We start from the raw sequence: 18,221 nt of genomic DNA, 5'->3' as shown, positions 1-18,221 counted from the left end.
CAGCTCCGTAGGGGAGAGCGCCTGTATGAACTGGTCCCGTGCTAGCTCGCTCTGCACGGAGGGGGCATGTGAGCATATGCCCGCCGAGAGAGGCTCTCAATGTCATTAGCTAGCACCCGTAGAGGCTCTCCAGGCTGCCTGCGTCTATTCCTCAGTTCGGAGCGCAGTAGCCCGGGCTGTACACACTGTCCATAGCGCCTCCTCAGTGCTCCCACTAGAGCACCATAATCATGCCTGTCCTCGGGGCTAATCAATATCAAACAGGCCAGAGCTTCATCCGTGAGGCATAAAGCCAACTGCAGTGCCCTTTCTTCATCCGACCACCCCTAAAATGAGCTAACAGTTCAAACTGAGCATGAAAAGCTTCCCAATCCGCCTTACCGGAATACTTCGGGGTCTTAACAGATACGGACGCAGCCGGGAACTGGGCGCCGCCATGTTTGTTTACATCCTGAGCCCCAGATTCCTCGTCACGCCGCGTCGACGTCGCCACTTCGGTCCGCCCACCAGAATCCGCGAAATACACTCGACGAAGCACTCATGCCCGCTTCAGCGGCCATCACTCTAACGTCCTCCCTCAAGCGGCCTCTGCGCTCCGACGACCTGGCGATCTCCTCAGACAGAACCCCGACGTCCATTCACACGCACCTCCTTGGCCATAATCGTCCCCTACCTCCACCTTCACTTTCGGATTCCTCGAAGCATTTTCAATCCCGTTCTCACCTACGGTAGCTAGCCACATAAGTCAGCTAGCTAGCTGGCTAACTTGTATCAACGTTTTTACTTCTGACACCAATGTAATGACCTGACTAGATCATAAATGAACAATTGTCCAGACAGAGGCTTGAGTTTGCGAATTGACGGTTTATTGAACCAACTTTACACAGGCTACTGTTTGGGCCGTAGCACACGCCAAATAGATGACAGATAACCCACAAGCCAATCGTGACCTTCTCTTGTGAAGCCCAGACGTAAGAGAGAGAGAACAAAGGCTGAACCTGGTCTTAACTTCCAATGCCCAACCCCCCTCCACGCCACTCCGCCAACCACCAGGATGCCCGGCATCAGAACATTCCAGGCATTCCCGTGATTGGCAGATAGCAGGTTGATTGACATGTCGGACCCCGCGAACACCGGGTACTGGTCAGTACAACACAACCACCTCCTAGCCTAGCACATAACACACAGCTGTCTGTGCGGGTCGCTACAATATGATCAAATTCATGAAAACAAAAATGTGATTTTTGGTCATAATTTAAGGTTCGGTTTAGTCATTAGGGTTAGCAGTGTGGTTAAGGTTCAGTTTTACATTGTTTGTTTTAACTTTGTGGCTGTTCTAGCTACTCACCAACAGCTGCCTCTGGGTCAAGCTTCATGACAATAAATGCTACCTGCCCACCTACATGCGCATATCATTTTGCGCACTTTACCATATATTACGGTACAACTACGCAATGGACATGCTGTTGATATGAATGTGCAAGCTACTTGCTAAGATAGTTAGTTACTTTCAAAATCATAAAGATATTAATAGTTTGAGCTAGCAAGTTCGTTATATCATAACGTTTGTACGGATCATCTGGAGTTTGATTAGACAGCTAGTAGAAGCTTCGCTAACAAGTCGAAAAGCAACGACCGACTAGATAGCAACAGCCGGCTAGCACTAACGCCTTAGCTACCATCGGCTAGCTAAAAGGTAAGGAAAGAATGGGGCCTCTTCTTCAATGTTGCCAACCAGCTTGCTTAATACTCGCTACCGCTTAACGTCACTTGCTTCTTTAAACTAGTTATAATATCTTCTATTGGACAGGCAACGAACTATCAAATACTATAGCATAGGCTAATCCGTTTGTTGGCTTGCTAACGTAGCATGCACATGTGATGTTGTGTAACTGTTATTCAAGTAACAGTATTTGACAATCAATTTTCTGTTATGTGCAGTCAGAGCTTCACCATGTTTCACATTAGCTCACAGAAAAAGTACTGGACATTCGACAATGAAGAAAGTCTGGAACAACTGAGATATGAAGCCAACCAGAAATATCGCAACAAAATGCTTGCCAGTGGGAAGGTAAAATGATTTAAAACATTTGACATTAGGCTAGTGTTAAAAGGCCAGGTGCAGACAACGTGATTTCCTGTGTTTTATATATACAGTTGAAGTCCGAAGTTTACATACACCCAATGGTGTGACTCTGACCCAACACACAGTAAGGCTGTAAATGTGTGTTAATTTTGTTTGCCGGCCTCCCAAAGACAGACATACATACAGTTGAAGTTGGAAGTTTACATACACCTTAGCCAAATACATTTAAACTTAGTTTTTCACAGTTCCTGACATTTAATCCTAGTAAATATTCCCTGTCGTAGGTCAGTTAGGATCACCACTATTTTAAGAATGTGAAATGTCAGGGTAATAGTAGAGTGATTTATTTCAGCTTTTACTTCCTCACATTCCCAGTGGGTCAGAAGTTACCATACACTCAATTAGTATTTGGTAGCATTGCCTTTAAATTGTTTAACTTGGGTCAAACGTTTCGGGTAGCCTTCCACAAGCTTCCCACAATAAGTTGGGTGAATTTTGGCCCATTCCTCCTGATGGAGCTGGTGTAACATGAGACAGGTTTGTAGGCCTCCTTGCTCACACATGCTTTTTCAGTTCTGCCCACACATTTTCTATGGGATTGAGGTCAGGGCTTTGTGATGGCCACTTCAATACCCTGACTTTGTTGTCCTTAAGCCAAGTATGCTTGGGGTCATTGTCCATTTGGGAGACCCAAATGGACAATGCTTTGACTTCCTGACTGATGTATTGAGATGTTGCTTCAATATATCCACATAATTTTGGATATATGCCATCTATTTTGTGAACTGCAGCAAAGTACCCCCACAACATGATGTTGCCACCCCGTGCTTCACAGTTAGGATTGTGTTCTTTGGCTTGCAAGCCTTTTTCCTCCATAACAATGGTCATCATGGCCAAACAGTTCTATTTTTGTTTCATCTGACCAGAGGACATTTCTCCAAAAAGTATGGTCTTTGTCCCCATGTGCATTTGCAAACTGTAGTCTGGCTTTTTTTATGTCAGTTTTTGAGCAGTGGCTTCTTCCTTGCTGAGCGGCCTTTCAGGTTATGTCGATATAGGACTCGTTTTACTGTGGATATAGATACTTTTGTACCCGTTTCCTCCAGCATCCTCACAGGGTCCTTTGCTGTTGTTCTGGGATTGATTTGCACTTTTCACACAAGTACGTTCATCTCTAGGAGACAGAATGCGTCTCCTTCCTGAGCGGTGTGACTGCTGCGTGGTCCCATGGTGTTTATACTTGTGTACAATTGTTTGTACAGATGAACGTGGTACCTTCAGGCATTTGGAAATTGCTCCCAACGATGAATCAAACCTGTGGAGGTTTACCATTTTTTTTTTCTGAGGTCTTGGCTGATTTCTTTTGATTTTCCAATTATGTCAAGCAAAGAGGCACTGAGTTTGAAGTTAAGCCTTGAAATACATCCACAGGTACACCTCCAATTGACTCAAATGATGTCAATTAGCCTATCAGAACCTTCTAAAGCCATGACATAATTTTCTGGAATTTTCCAAGCTGTTTAAATGCACAGTCAACTAAGTGTATGTAAACTTCTGACCCACTGGAATTGTGATACAGTGTATTATAAGTTAAATAATTTCTGTAAACAATTGTTGGAAAAATGTATTGTCATGCACAAAGTAGATGTCCTAACCGACTTGCCAAAACTTTAGTTTGTTAACAAGGAGTGGTTGAAAAACGAGTTTTAATGACTCCAACCTAAGTGTATGTAAACTTCCAACTTGGAGGTTGGAATAATACTGTGAGAATAATGGTGTATGCATCCGGTTGACATTTGCACACTCAGATGTGAGAAAGCCAGTGGGAAAAGATGGATTCTTTCCAAAATTCTACACATTTTTCTTATCGATCTCAATGCAATTTTCTGTTCCCCAAACTAAAATATTTTACGAACAGAATGGACTAAGTTTAGTAGACTTTACCCCTTGCCAAAGTAAAAAAAAAATGCTCCTATTGTAAAACAACAGGCTGTGTTCTGTCTTGGGTAAGTTATAATAAATATTTGGCTTTGGACTGCCTGGTGAATTAGTTCTAGTTAACAGACCAATAAGAATGAGTTCCAAACTTCTCTGCCAATAACAGCTAATTTTAAGTTTTCCACTCCCCACTCAGACCACTCCCAGCAAAATTCTTGCTTGGTACTTGCTACACAGAAATGATTTAATTTAGACTTTAAAAAAATGGCCTCATTGGATCTTTTAACTTTGATTATAGTTGCCACCTGCTTCCAACATTGAGTTTAATGCCCTTGTTGTTCCCCCTCTCATCCTTTCCTTTGACCCTGCCTTGATAAAGCCTGGGGTTAGTGACGCCGTGTTCCTGGAGGCTCACGAGGAGAATGTCCTTTTCAGACACTATGAGAAGAGACTCCTTGACTTCTGTAATGTTTTCAAGCCTGTGATGCCCAAGTCTGTTGTGGTATGTATTTTGTAAGGGTACACTGTAAATCAGATCTAGTCCACCTGGATTTATATAAGGGGCTTAAGAGTGCAATCATCTCAACAGGGTACAGCGATCATGTATTTCCGGAGATTTTACCTGAACAACTCACTGATGGAATACCACCCCAGAACAATCATGTGAGTAGTAAAAGGCTTGTCTTTGACCAGTAGTCCCAGAGCCTTATGTTGAGAAACTCTTATTTAGATACAGATACACATTTGATTTCTGAACTCACTGTACATAACCTCTCTCGCCCTCATTCTCTCGTCACGTTTTTCCCTTCTCCCAACCTTCCTTTCCTCTGCTCTTTTTTTCTCACCCAATCTCCTTGCCACCCTTATCTCTTTTTGGCCCACCTCTTCCCTGTCTTCTTGCTTTCTTTTATTTTCTTTCAGGCTGATCTGTGCCTACCTGTCCTGTAAGGTGGATGAGTTTAATGTGTCCAGCACCCAGTTTGTGGGGAATCTTCTGCAGGAGAGTGCGGCCGGGCAGGAGAGGGCTCTTGAACAGATTTTGGAGTATGAGCTCCTTCTCATTCAGCAGCTCAACTTCCACCTGGTGGTGCACACCCCCTACAGACCTATGGAGGGCCTGCTCATAGACATCAAGGTGGGTAGATGGAAATGGAGATACTTACTTGATCAATGATGTGCAGTAGAGATACAGCAGATGAACATAAACCTGGTGGAGTGCAATTATATGCTGCTGAGATTGAAAGAGCCATGTTGTGGACTTAGTTGATTCTGTAAGAATAGAAAACCCAGCAGGTTATGTGCCAACTACGGCTTCAGTCAACAGCTCTGTCTATTGGTGACCTTTTCCGCAGACAAGGTACCCTCTTCTGGAGAACCCAGAGTCTCTGAGGAAGAGTGTTGATGACTTCCTGACGAGGGTCACCCTGACAGACAGTGGGCTGCTGTTTCCCCCATCTCAGATAGCCATGACAGCCATCCTGAACAGTGCGTCGCGGGCCGGCCTCAGCATGGAGAGGTAGGCCACTAACAGGTCTCTGTGTTCTAGACTAGATGTTCCAGGGGATATGGACTGAACATGGCCTAGAGAGCAGCAAGTGAAAACATTCTTCCATAGTGTATTGTAGACAGGGTAGTATTCTCACAATCTGTTTTCATGAATTATGATCAATTTAGTCTTGAACTAGTTTTGTTGTCCCTTTTGTTATAGCTATCTGACCGAATGTATGGGACTGAAGGAGGACAAAGAAACTCTCTTAAAGATGTACGACGCGATGAGACGTGAGTAGTTTTTGCCTGCATTGTTGCATTTACCAATTACAACCACTTGGTGGCAAGTTTGATCTGTTTGACAGCACATCAACATTCTACAAAGCAACATTAACATGTTGTTTCAGTGACAAACATCAAAATGTGTTTTTCCTTTTCATACAGGGATAAAAAGTCTCATGAAAAAGTATGAACTTCCAAAACCAGACGAGGTGAACGCTTACAAAGTGAAACTGGAGAGGGTCCATGCTGACTTTGGCACAAACTCCAACATGTACGTATAGCCTTCTTGAGTGCATGCATCTGTCAGTTACAAACGTACACAATTGTTAGATTGTATTTGTGCAGTGTATGGTTACATGGTGCACTACCGCACAACTAGGGAGTGAATTTCAAGGTAGAAATGATCAGCTGACTTGAGTAACAGGTTAATATTGTGTGATAGGAATGGCTGACCGGTAACGAGAGGATATTCCGGCTTCTGAGACTACTATAACAATCAGGACTCATCCAAACTCCCTTCATAATAAATAGTCTAGCAGCAATACCTTTCTCCACACATACTAAGTTTTTATTTAGCCAGGTCGATCAAGTGTATATAAGATGCAAAAGATTCACGGTTCTGTCTATCAGATAGAAAAATAAACACAATCAGCTATATGAAATAAAGAGGAAGCAGAACAGTTTCACGCTCCATGAAGCACAGCTGACATTTATATATTTGAAGAGTGGGGTTTAATCTCACCCATATCTCAAGTCTATGAACACTTGGGTGAGGTTTGTAAAGTCTGTATACTCTTCAGTGCATCTAAATTGAGTCTGACTTTTAGAGGGGTTTGTATGAGCAGTACTAAGTCAGCCAGTTCTCATTCAAACGACATAGAGGTGAATCTGTATATGGCCTGCACAAAATTAATCAATTATCTTGGTCAGTGTGGTGTTGGCTTGTTATCGCCAAGGAAAGTGGGTTAGTGAGGGTTACATTTGAAGTTGCAAATATATGAAAGCTTCAGTTGATGTGCCCAGGCTTAAAGGGAGGATTTCTCAGTTCCTTTAGTTTCTCAGAGCAGCACATACTGTATGTAGGCCCAGTCATTGGCAGTTTCCATAGGGTTATACATGCACATGTTACAAATAGTTCTTACAAACTGTTAGGTTAACATTTGTATGATAAGCTATCATACATAAACACTGGTTTTGTCATATAACAGGCAAAGCAGCATACAAAAGATATAGCTAGTAGCTTCAGTGCTATATACAGGTAACTGAAAAAATAAAGATGACCCCAAGTGTCTTAATAGGATGTTGGGCCACCACAAGCCGCCAGCTTCAATGCGACCTTGGCATAGATTCTACAAGTATCTGGAACTCTATTGGAGGGTGGCAACACCATTCTTCCATGAGAAATTCCATCATTTGGTGTTTTGTTGGTGGTAGAAACGCTGTTTCAGGCGCCACTCCAGAATCTCCCAGATATCTGGTGACTGAGACGACCATGGCTTACATTGTTTACAAGCTCATCAAACCATTGTGACCACTCATACTCTGTGGATGTGGACCTAAACCACGCCAGGAAAATGCACCCCACACCATAAGAGCCTCCAGAACCCTCATTTACCCAGGGGTTTCCACTATTTTGGCAGTTACCTGTATAAGAAGCTAGTGTGAATTGTAAACTGCCATTTTGGAGTTAGGGTTGTGAAATCAAGTGGTGTGTAAAGTGAGTTAAGGCTAGTCTTGGAGGTGCTATGTTAGATTTCCCTGAAGATCGTTGTTATCGCTACGATGGTTTGGCTCACCGCTGCCCCGAGGCCCTCTGGGAAGGTTCCACTGTTGAAAAGGCAGTGTCTCTAGGGTTCAAGTCAGGCCCCCTCCCAATTTCAGGACAAAGGCCAAGCCAATCAACATATAGGTGATCCAGTTCAGTTTTCTTTAGCTGTCTGTAAGCTATAATATAACTGGCAAAATAGGCTAACAGTGTCCTGTTCATGTCAGTCTGGCCCGCTCAGCTTGAATATAGTTCAACCTAGCATTGGGTAAGGAGTTCTTCCTTATTTCACCAGTGTCTGTTCCAGGGCTTTGGGACTGGCAAGAGATTCCCAGATCCAGTCAGCTATAGTGGACCGACACATCCAGAAAGCTACATGCTCAATACAAAGTCACCTAGTCTCCGGTCCAGGGCTTGATGGTGGTTTGGTTGACTGACCAACCCGTCCAGTCTTTGTAGAATTCACATTGCCATGATGGTGCACTCGGTCCTGCAAGACAAAGTGTACGCTGTTGAAAAGGCCTCACATCGATCAGTTACATCTTAATGCCATTTATTTAAGACTGCCACCCTACCCCTTCTATATCCATACAATCGGATATGGACTCCGGAGAGTCACTTTGCAGGGTGTTCACCGTGGTGTCATGACAGATGACATGGGACTGGAGATGTGCATGACTTGAAGGGATAACATGTTTAACAAATGTGGCCTGCTAAAACAGCTTCCAGCAGACCGATCTCCATGATTCTTTACCTTTCATAAATCCAGTCAGTTTTAGCCTACCGGTCACCAATACTTCATATACCACCCAAACAAAAGATTGTGCGCTCTTTCATCTGACAGTTAAATCTTAACCCGTTCTACAGGAAAAGAAAACGAGGATATGAGGATGACGATCATGTAGCGAAAGAGCCCCGCATGACAGAAGAAGTGAGTGGAACCACATTTTGGCTACCAGTGCCTCTACATTTCATGTCATTAATAGCTTGCTGTGTTTTCTAGGAGGAGTGGACGGATGAAGATTTGGATGACTTGTGAAAACAATTAGTGCTTTATTCAATCTGTATCCCTGAATTGCCGATTCAGCCGACATATGCAGCGTTTACGCTCTAACATTGCCTTTAAATCACTAACGCTGAACTTCTGCCATATGGATTGAATAGATCACCCAACCATTTTGCCACTGAAGGATCAGCAATCACCAAGGTGGTCTACCCAGTGTGGGGGGGAAATCTGCCATTAGTGTATTTCCTTGTTCTTATCAGGCCATACATTATGGTCTTGTAATATAATAAACCTATTTTTGTACTTGTTTTATGGTGTCAACCTTTAAATACCAAATGTGTTTCTCTTGTGATAATGTGGTATATCTGTATGCTTGAATATTCCATGGAAAAAGTTCAGGTGGGCATCCTGTGTCTGAGCAGAGCTTCAATACACTATTTAACAGTGTGCTATGATACAGAGCTGCACTTCTGAATCTCAGACATGTGTTCTCAGGAGAAATACACCAGTTACCTGGGGAAGAAAAGATTCCACTATCTACTTTACAAAAAAGTTTAATAAGTGCATGCATGTCTGTTACAATCTGTACTGCTGTTTCTTTGATTATGTATCTTGTCTGGCATTGAGACTAAACTAAACACATGATACAGTTGGAAAACAAAACAATTCAGTTTGTCTCAATTATATACTCATGATTCCAGCAAGAGAATTTGACATACTTTCTGTATTAACATTTCCAAACAAACCGAAAAAGAAAAAAAACACGACATACAAGAAACGCTAGTTTCAGCACTTTGTGGCTATTGTCACAACCACAAAAGGAATCAGTCAAATTACAGTATAAAAAGCATTATCGCTCATAATCCAGTTATAAGAAACAGGTTTGACTTTCCTCATAATGGAGATGGCAAACATGTCTTGGGTATGTGATGCTTTGCTTTGAAATAAAATCTTTGACCCTTGTAATAAAAGGGGTACGATACATACAGAATCATGAACAGTTTGTCACTGGTGCAAGTTTTTTTTAGGTACTGGTTCTGTTTGCTGCTGTTCTCATGGCATGGGAAATTTTGTCAGGATGGTGGGCGGGGCTTTCGGAGATGAGGGGTGGGTTGCCATGGTGATGAGTGGAGCATGCTTGGTCGGTTCCCATGTGCAACTCCGTGCGAGGAAAAGGCGGGATGGATGGAGAGGGGAGGAGTGCTGTACTACCTGTTGCTGTTGGACATGGCATAGTGAACCTGTTTCTGCTGAAGGAGCTCAGTGATGGCCAGCAGCTTTTTCAGCACGTGCTACAAAGAGAAACATAAGACAGCCATGGTTTACAATCATCATGGCATGTTTGGTACCATGTCATTAACAGATTCAAAAATACTTTTTGGCCTTTCAATCACTGGTTGAATGCACTTGCCACACACACACCTGCTGTGCTCCCCTCTCGTTGCTCAGGGTGCGGAGATCGTCTGAGTGAGAGACACAGATCTCATGCAGGGCTGCAAGGTCACGGGACAGGTCTGTCCTAAAGTGCTCTGTAACTTCAGGGAGGTCAGGGACATTCTGTGAAGGACACGCATGTTAACATCTGACCTAGACATTGGAACAGAACTGCCACATGTCTGCAGGTTCCTAAAGACTTCCAACGGTCTCTTAACAGAAATGGAAACAAGTAACCTACCCCCAACTCATCCAGAAACATGATCATCCTATGTTTGTTGTTTTTGATGAAGGGGTTCACACCCTCCATGTAGGGCTCCTGGATTGAAAAGAGGAACACACTCCATTAACATTATGTCAGAAAGTAAAGATATAAATACTGTTCCCTGAAGGATGGAAACAAGGTACAACGCACAGCTATGGAGGATTGCGCTTAGACAACAGGGATGCAAACGTCCCTACACGGAACAGTGTAGGAGCTTTAAGGTGGTCGTACCTTAGCACCAAACTCCACCAGGTTAGCCAGGTTCTGGACAGACTTGGCAATCAATGTGAGGGTACGGCCTGCTGTTGCAGAGGGAGGGTCTACAAAAAAAAGATGAACAAGTAAATTAAGTAATGTATGGACACACTCTTCATTCCATGCTAAGAAATAATCAATTTATGCAATAACAAATACAAAGGTTAAAGGCTCACCAGCAATGATGTTGAACATTCTTGGGTTGAGGATGGCAGGACAGATCAGTCTCAGGAACACAAAGCCACTGGAAGAGCGAAACAAGTATCCGTTAGATCAATGCTTCCCAAACATTCCTGATATAGGCCCCCCTTGACCAAAGGCACCATAACACTAGAATGGTTTCTAATGATCTAATGCTGTGAGCTGCCTATCCATGAGGGTTGCAGATGGCAAAGTAGATACATGGTGTGTACAGTTAGTTACCTTACGACTCTGGTTCTCATGGTGGTGTTGGTCGGCCATTTCTGCTGCACTGATTTCTGCAGACACCCATAGATATACCTTAGAGTCCTGGAAGGGTCATGGAAGAGAGAGTGAGACTGAATTTACTGGAACATGACTTAAATAGACATTTATGAACTTCAAGCTAGCCTATGGATGTATTTAATGTGTTCAGTGTTCATTTGTTGGTTTGTCTGACGACATAGATTGACTGTACTGCAGGAGAATGTCATGATATACAGGGTTCAAACTATGGAGATGGTTATTTAAAATGGCAGTGTATATTTAACCGGCAGAAAATGAATGGCGGCGTTACGCTAACCCCAATGTTACTTTTATGCCTCACTGAAACTATTCCTAACCTTAACCTCAATTTCGACCCCTATGCCTAAACTTAAGTTTTCGTTCTGCCGGTCGGATATACACTTCCTTACTTATTAGGGTTGGGCCGATGAATGATGTCATCGGGTGACGATAATGATTGACAGCCATCGTCGATGGGGACGTCATCGTCGATGACAGATGATAGCCTATTTACACTTGACAAAGCAGAACAGTACAGACAGTGACATTTCAGAATTCTAGTCAAATTAACGGATTGATTCGTCCTTTTGTTAGTCCAAATCAATGAGTCCCGATCGACGATATGCCAAAAGTTCATACATCGCCCCAACCCTATGTGGATGGTTCCCGTGTTAGTTTGTTGGTATGTGCAACGTGGATTGGTGTGTGCTTACGGGGGCAGGATCTCAGCAGCCATGAAGATCTTCTCCACCAGCTCAGACAGGATGTTGAGGAGGTGGGCTAGGTTTAGATTCACATCCTCGTTTTTCTCCAGTTTTGAGGGATTCAGCTAGTGAGGGGGACACAGAAAAACAGGAAAGGAAAGAGAGATGTTTCATTATACAGATAGAAGTGTGCTCGTGAACAAAAACAAGATGGGCCACATAAGATTATTTCACTAGAGTAGGATTTACTGTTGAAAGCAACTGTGGAAGATAATGTGTAATGCCCTCTGTTCCACTGGAGGAGACAGTCAGTCTGAAGAGTCCTGTGAGATCACAACAGCACTGTGAATCTGTGTCATTGTGACATGAGTTACTGTTTTGTCTTTGTGTAGCCAAAGTACTGATATGATGTTATAAATGCAAAGTGTTCCACTCCACTCGGGAGATAAAGTGAAGAATAGCTGAGTTGTTGCCCACACACTTCTCTGCTGAAAGAGTTGACTAAAGTAACTTTACAGACGTAAGATGTTGCCAAACTGATACAGTAGGTAGAGCTTGGGCTAAACGAAATAAGGCTAAAGCCTTTCTGCATGTCAGAAAATGTGTATGTGTTGTGTGTTTACCTCGCAGGACTGCTTGCTCTCCATGATCTTAAGGATGGTGTCTTTGAGGGCGTGGTGGACGAAGGGTGTGGCCGTGGCCTTCATGTACTGCTCCATCAGCGTGCTGGCCAGCGTGGTCGCTCGGAACAGGGTCGTCGCCTCGTCTGGGAACCACCAGAGAGAGGGGACTTCTCATCAGCTAAGTGTGTGTGTGTGTCATAGCTTTCATGTTGGAATCATAAACACAAAGCATCTAAAAGTGGAGATTGGCTCTTTATCATTGTGAAGTAGGCTTTCACAATGTCGCTACAACATGCAGAGGTGTGTCTGTCTTACCCTCCATGTTGATCTCTCGGTCATTGAGTGTCCTGAGTAAGGGGGCCTCTGTCTTCTCGTGTCTGAAGATGCGCAGCAGGATGCTGGCCAGCAGGGTGCGGTCCTGCCCACACACATGGGCCAGAGCATAGATCACATGGAACTCTTTCAGCAGGATCAGCTGTGGGGATACATAGACAACCAGACAGAGTCAATGTCGGTGACCTATGGTCAAACAAGCGGCCATCATTTTGACATGTATTTTTCCAGGACACATACTATGTACCTCACACGTAATACAGTATTTGTTACTAACTGCTGATCCATGTTTTGGTGTCTCGCTTATTGCAACCGAGTGCTGGTCTTTGTACCTTGACTAATGGTAATCCTTAATTAACCTCTCTAGGGTATGTGGAGCGCTAGCGTCCCACCTGGCCAACATCCAGTGAGATTGCAGAGCGCCAAATTCAAATACAGAAATACTCATTATAAAAATTCAGAAAACAAAACATATTTTACATAGGTTTAAAGATTAACTTCTTGTGAATCCAACCACTGTCAGATTTTTAAAAATGCTTTACGGCTTTAAGCATACCGTACGATTATTTGAGAACATAGCAGACAAATCATTACAAACAGTAACCAGCCAAGTAGACGAGTTACACAAGTCAGAAATAGAGATAAAATGAATCCCTTACCTTTGATGACCTTCATATGGTTGCACTCAGAAGACATTCATTTACTCAATAAATATTCCTTTTGTTCGATAAAGTCTCTTTATATACCCGAAAACATCCATTTTGTTTACGTGTTTTCTTCAGTAATCCACAGGCTCAAACGCAGTCAAAACAGGCAGACCAAAAATCCAAATTGTATCCGTAAAGTTCATAGAAACTTGTCAAACAATGTTTATATTTAATACTCAGGTTGTTTTTAGCCTAAATGATCTATAATATTTCAACCGGACAATAACGTCGTCAATATAAAAAGGTAAACAAGAAAGGCACTCTCTGGTTGCACGCATGAAAAAGCTCTGTGACACAGCAGGGTCCACTCATTCAGACTGCTCTTACTCCCTAATTTTTCAGAATACAAGCCTGAAACCATTTCTAAAGACTTGACATCTAGTGGAAGGCATAGGAACTGCAATTTGAGTCCTAAGTCAATGGATAGGGTAATGGCATTGAATAGAAAACTACAAAACAAAAACCCTGCTTCCTGAATGGATTTTTCTCAGGTTTTCGCCTGCCAAATCAGTTCTGTTGTACGCAGACACTATTTTAACAGTTTTGGAAACTTTAGAGTGTTTTCTATCCAAATCTACCAGTTATATGCATATCATATCTTCTGGTCCCGAGTAGCAGGTAGTTTAATTTGGGCATGCTTTTAAACCAAAATCCTGAATACTGCCCCCTACCCTAGAGAAGTTAATGAATGACTCCATCATCATCTTCATTAATACGTGTGTGTGTGACCTCTTTGAATTCGCTGTACTCCTCCTCAGGCATTATCTTCTCCATGGAGTAGCGGGCTCGCACCCTCAGGGAGCCCGGCTCGATGCCCTTCAGAGGCACGTGGGAGCTTAGAGGGAACCACTCGTCTATCATCTGGCCCTTCTGCAGTCGGCTCAGCTGGCAACGCATGAATACTGAAGCAGAGGGAGAGAGACATTTAGTGGAACACAGACAATAAAACACTGTTTTTCTCATATCAATATGGAATGGGATTATAAAGAGATTGTTAGATTTTGTGACATAGCTCTAGTCTAAGTAGAACAGAGACTCACAGATGTCACTTTCTTTGCTCTTCTTTGTCTTGTTACTCAGGCTGATTTCAAACCTGTTGATTTCACTCGACAAGTCACTGAAGGGGGGAAAAAAATAGAACAATATTGTCTGTCAATTTAGTGAACCCAAACATGATTGGACAGCTGATGGCAATGATTACATCAGTAAGTGCAGTATGGAAGCCAAATAAAAATGTCCCAATTCCCCCTAAATTGCCAATAACACTTTGAATGAAGATGGAATTAGAACTCACTCAAAGATGAACTCCTCAGTGAAGACTGGGTTCTGGCCCTCTCGAGGGTGGGTCTTAGCCACCTGCACACTGTTCAGGTAGATGTTGCAGTAGGGGTTGGTGAAGTGCTTCACTGGCAGCTTGTGGGCCTCCTCCACGTACAGGACCAGACTGCTCACCTGATGGGACACATACCAGGTCAACAGTCAGGCAGTCAGTCACAGCCAGGGCTTCTGATGACTCAGCTGCTTGGAACTACAAATTAGTAGGTTTGAATCCCGCATGGGCCACCTACATGTGTTCGCTGTAAGACGCTTTGGATAATGGCATCTGCTAAAATGTCCAAATCTGTAATTAAACTTTTTTCTTTGGGGAGTGAAGGCCCAACTTGGATTTCAAGATTCAATACTTTTTTGCCATATCAAACAAAGGAATTTCATTTGGCGCAGTTAAAAATAAAGAGCATATATTTAAGTAAAAATATTTAAGTAAAAAAAAATGATAAAAGCACTATAAAAATAGCACTTGACAGTGCGTTTGTACCTGTCGGAGCCTCTTGTTGGGAGTGGGCTGGGTGGGTTTCCTAAGGTTACTGCAGAACGTCTGCAGACATTTCATCCAGTCCTATAAAGAGGGAAAAAAACACTGTTAGATTAAATAAAGGTGTGATTGAAGAATGTCCCAAAGAAAGAAAGAGTGTGCGAGACAGATCAGTACAAACCTGTGCCTGTTCAGGGGTCTCGCCAGCAAAGTAGAATATGTACTGTTCCTCACTAAAGTGCTGGATCACAACTTGGAAACAGTTTGGCCTGCAAACAAAAACAGGAGCAGATAGTTGTGACTCAACAAGCACGTGCCCAATCGAACGTATTCACTCCTAGCAAACTCAGACAGAAGAACTTAAAGAAAAGACTAATAAACAACCATAGGCATATGTTCTGTCGCAATGATTCGTTATTGTCCCATTCAATGTTCTCTCAGATCTAGGATCAATGGTAAATGGGTGAAATGTCTCACCTGCCAAACAGACTGTCGTGCACGCCGTACACCGAGCACACGCTCAGGTCAATCAGGCCTTTGGGTTTAGTGGCCCTCTTCTCACTCTCAAAGTAGATGAGCTGGGCGTCGTTCCCCTCCAAGATGAAGTAGAGGTTCTTCCAGCGCTTGCCTTTGCCTGGGAGTAGGAAGAGGAGAGGGGAGAAGACATGAGGCCAATTCCCTCCCATCTGCCTGCACTTGTTCACTCCCTCTCAAGTTCAGGGGGGAGTTTGCATCATATTTATTATTACACCAATCCGTGCCTTTTAAATCCATGAGGGGTGGTATACCAGTGACCACTTCAGGGAGAAGTGGGAGAGAGAGAAATGGGCTAAGGTCTGGAAGATGACATTTACAGGCATTTGAGCATAAAAACATATGGGTACCTTTGTTGAATAGGAGGTAGCCTTTCTTGACAATGTTTTTGTAGAAGGCGTCTTTCGTTTTCCGTCTGATAGTGTTATAGATCTCCTTGCCGTCCACCAAGTCTGAAAGCACTTGTTCCTGTTGCTGAAATACACAAATGTTAATAAAACCCCACATCAACACCATTAAATACCTGTACATCTATAGCCGTCTCAAACTGTTATGGACAGGAGTAGCACCACAACGGAGGTTAGTGGACTCAGGCTTACCTGCACTGAAACAGCATCTTTCAGGTTGTAGCCCTCCACGATCTGCTCTTTCTTATAATGCTCAATAATGTCATCAACACTGCCAGAGAGAGAACAGACAGAGCACAGCAGTTATTTCTAATGACCAGCACTAACCACCATACTCGTTCCTAACGTATCAGACTTTTATATAGTCATTTCTATATAACCTCCACTTCTATGTGGAACTGTATACCTGGATATCACCACAGCTTTATACTGTATGATTACAGGTAATGCCAAAAAGGATTTCCTGACCACATCCCACGACCAGGAAAACCTCTCGGCACTATTTACAGGCCAGGTTATTTTCTGATTCTATTAAAAGTCTCGATTCATCACTACTGCACTGGGAGACAGTACGTGCCCCTGCTACACATACCTGTTGTAGTATCTCCCCCCCATCATGTACTGATTGTTGGGCGTGGGGCATATCTTAAACCTTTGGATGTTCTCATTGGTGCGAAAAAACAGGGAGTAGTCCCCGGGTGTGTTGTCTGACGGCCGGACCAGGAAGCTGGACACTTGGCCAACTAAATAAGGGAAAGAGAAATCACAATGATTGTTGACATTGACAGTATTGGAACATACAGTACCAGTCAAAAGTTTGGACATCTACAAACACCTACACATTCCAGGGTTTTTATTTGACCATTTTCTACATTGTAGAATAATAGTGAAGACATCAAAACTATGAAATAACACATGGAATCATGTAGTAACCAAAACAAAAACTAATCTAAATATATTTTACATTTGAGATTCTTCAAAGTAGCCACCTGCGCCTTGATGACAGCTTTGCACAACCAGATTCATGAGCTAGTCACTTGGACTGCACTTCAATTAACAGTTGTGCATTGTTGGAATTTCTTTCCTTCTTAATGCATTTGAGCCCATCAGTTGTGTTGGTATACAGAAGATGGCCATATTTGGTCAAAAGACCCAGTCCACATTATGGCAAGAACAGCTCAAATAAGCAAAGATAAACAACAGTCCATCATTACTTTAAGACATGAAGGTCAGTCAATACGGAACAGTTCAAGAGTTTTGAACCTTTCTTCAAGTGCAGTCGCAAAACCCATCAAGAGCTATGAAACTGGCTCTCATGAGGACCGCCACAGGAAAGGAAGATCCAAAGTTACCTCTGCAGCAGATAATAAGTTAGTTATCAGCAATTAACTGCACCTCAGATTGCAGTCCAAATAAATGCTTCAGAGTTCAAGTAACAGACACATCTCAACCTCAACTGTTCAGAGGCGACTGAAATCAGGCCTTCATGGTCAAATTGCTGCAAAGAAACCACTTCTAAAGGACACATGTTCAGGGGCGGCAGGTAGCCTAATGGGTAGAGCGTTGGACAAGTAACCGAAAGGTTGCAAGATCGAAATCTGTTGAAATCTGAACAAGGCAGTTAACCCACTGTTCCTAGGCCATCATTGAAAATAGGAATTTGTTCTCAACTGTCTTGCCTAGTTAAATAAAGGTCAAATAAATAATAACACCAATAAGAAGAGACTTGCATAGGCCAAGAAACAAGCACAAAAGGACAGTAGACCTGTGGAAATATTTCCTTTGGTCTGATGAGTCCAAAATTGAGCTCTTCGGTTCCAATCGCCGTGTCTTTGGGAGACGCAAAGTAGGTGAATGGATGATCTCCGCATGTGTGGTTTCCACCGTGAAGCATGGGAGGTGGTGGTGTGATGGTGCTTTTCTGGTGACACTGTCAGTGATTTATTTAGAATTCAAGGCACACTTAACAAGAAGCATGGCTACCATTGGTTTGCGCTTAGTGGGACTATAATTTGTTATTCAACAGGACAATGACCCAAAACCCACATTCAGGCAGTGTAAGGAATATTTGGCCAAGGAGAGTGATGGAGTGCTGCATCAGATGGCCTGGCCTCCA

General features: G+C 43.1%; 2 protein-coding genes across 6 annotated transcripts in view; one reads left to right on the top strand and one right to left on the bottom strand.

Moving 5' to 3' along the window:
- The first annotated feature begins 1,413 nt into the window (after positions 1–1,413).
- Positions 1,414–9,563, top strand: ccnh (cyclin H). 2 transcript variants are annotated; one of them, XM_029677452.2, is made up of 10 exons: positions 1,414–1,696; positions 1,942–2,071; positions 4,404–4,526; positions 4,614–4,687; positions 4,946–5,159; positions 5,377–5,540; positions 5,733–5,803; positions 5,957–6,065; positions 8,427–8,490; positions 8,566–9,563. In XM_029677452.2, exons 2-10 carry the CDS (start codon positions 1,955–1,957, stop codon positions 8,596–8,598), a joined length of 969 nt encoding a protein of 322 aa, XP_029533312.1. In that variant the 5' UTR covers positions 1,414–1,696; positions 1,942–1,954; the 3' UTR covers positions 8,599–9,563. The 2 variants fall into 2 exon arrangements, with proteins under 2 accessions (XP_029533312.1, XP_029533310.1); XM_029677450.2 differs by having other exon boundaries at positions 1,415–1,696; positions 8,563–9,563.
- LOC115139734 (ras GTPase-activating protein 1-like) overlaps positions 9,104–18,221 on the bottom strand; it is a 51,366-nt gene continuing 42,248 nt past the window's right edge. For 3 of the 4 annotated variants that reach the window (XM_029677446.2, XM_029677448.2, XM_029677449.2), the window contains exons 8-26: positions 16,698–16,848; positions 16,298–16,376; positions 16,049–16,172; positions 15,642–15,798; positions 15,346–15,433; positions 15,168–15,248; positions 14,646–14,803; positions 14,392–14,468; positions 14,081–14,253; positions 12,627–12,786; positions 12,312–12,454; positions 11,698–11,813; positions 11,395–11,499; positions 10,943–11,029; positions 10,696–10,763; positions 10,496–10,584; positions 10,241–10,318; positions 9,988–10,122; positions 9,104–9,857 (exon numbers count right to left, since the gene is read on the bottom strand). In XM_029677446.2, coding sequence (XP_029533306.1) covers positions 9,774–9,857; positions 9,988–10,122; positions 10,241–10,318; positions 10,496–10,584; positions 10,696–10,763; positions 10,943–11,029; positions 11,395–11,499; positions 11,698–11,813; positions 12,312–12,454; positions 12,627–12,786; positions 14,081–14,253; positions 14,392–14,468; positions 14,646–14,803; positions 15,168–15,248; positions 15,346–15,433; positions 15,642–15,798; positions 16,049–16,172; positions 16,298–16,376; positions 16,698–16,848 — 2,153 coding nt within the window. In that variant the 3' untranslated portion in view covers positions 9,104–9,773. The remainder of the gene's footprint in view (positions 9,858–9,987; positions 10,123–10,240; positions 10,319–10,495; positions 10,585–10,695; positions 10,764–10,942; positions 11,030–11,394; positions 11,500–11,697; positions 11,814–12,311; positions 12,455–12,626; positions 12,787–14,080; positions 14,254–14,391; positions 14,469–14,645; positions 14,804–15,167; positions 15,249–15,345; positions 15,434–15,641; positions 15,799–16,048; positions 16,173–16,297; positions 16,377–16,697; positions 16,849–18,221) is intronic. The other variant, XM_029677447.2, reaches the window with a different exon arrangement.

This window comes from Oncorhynchus nerka, linkage group LG13 (genome assembly GCF_034236695.1).
Source record: "Oncorhynchus nerka isolate Pitt River linkage group LG13, Oner_Uvic_2.0, whole genome shotgun sequence".
NCBI classification, from domain to species: domain Eukaryota; kingdom Metazoa; phylum Chordata; class Actinopteri; order Salmoniformes; family Salmonidae; genus Oncorhynchus; species Oncorhynchus nerka.
The sequence above is the reverse complement of the archived record's forward strand: the minus strand, read 5'-3'. Positions and strand labels throughout refer to the sequence as shown.

Excerpts from the sequence above, each read along its gene's own strand:
- ccnh (XM_029677450.2), top strand. The coding sequence starts at position 1,955 with ATGTTTCACATTAGCTCACAGAAAAAGTACTGGACATTCGACAATGAA. Across the intron at positions 5,541-5,732 it reads GCCGGCCTCAGCATGGAGAG|CTATCTGACCGAATGTATGG; the intron begins GTAGGCCACTAA and ends CTTTTGTTATAG. Across the intron at positions 8,491-8,562 it reads AGCCCCGCATGACAGAAGAA|GAGGAGTGGACGGATGAAGA; the intron begins GTGAGTGGAACC and ends TGTGTTTTCTAG.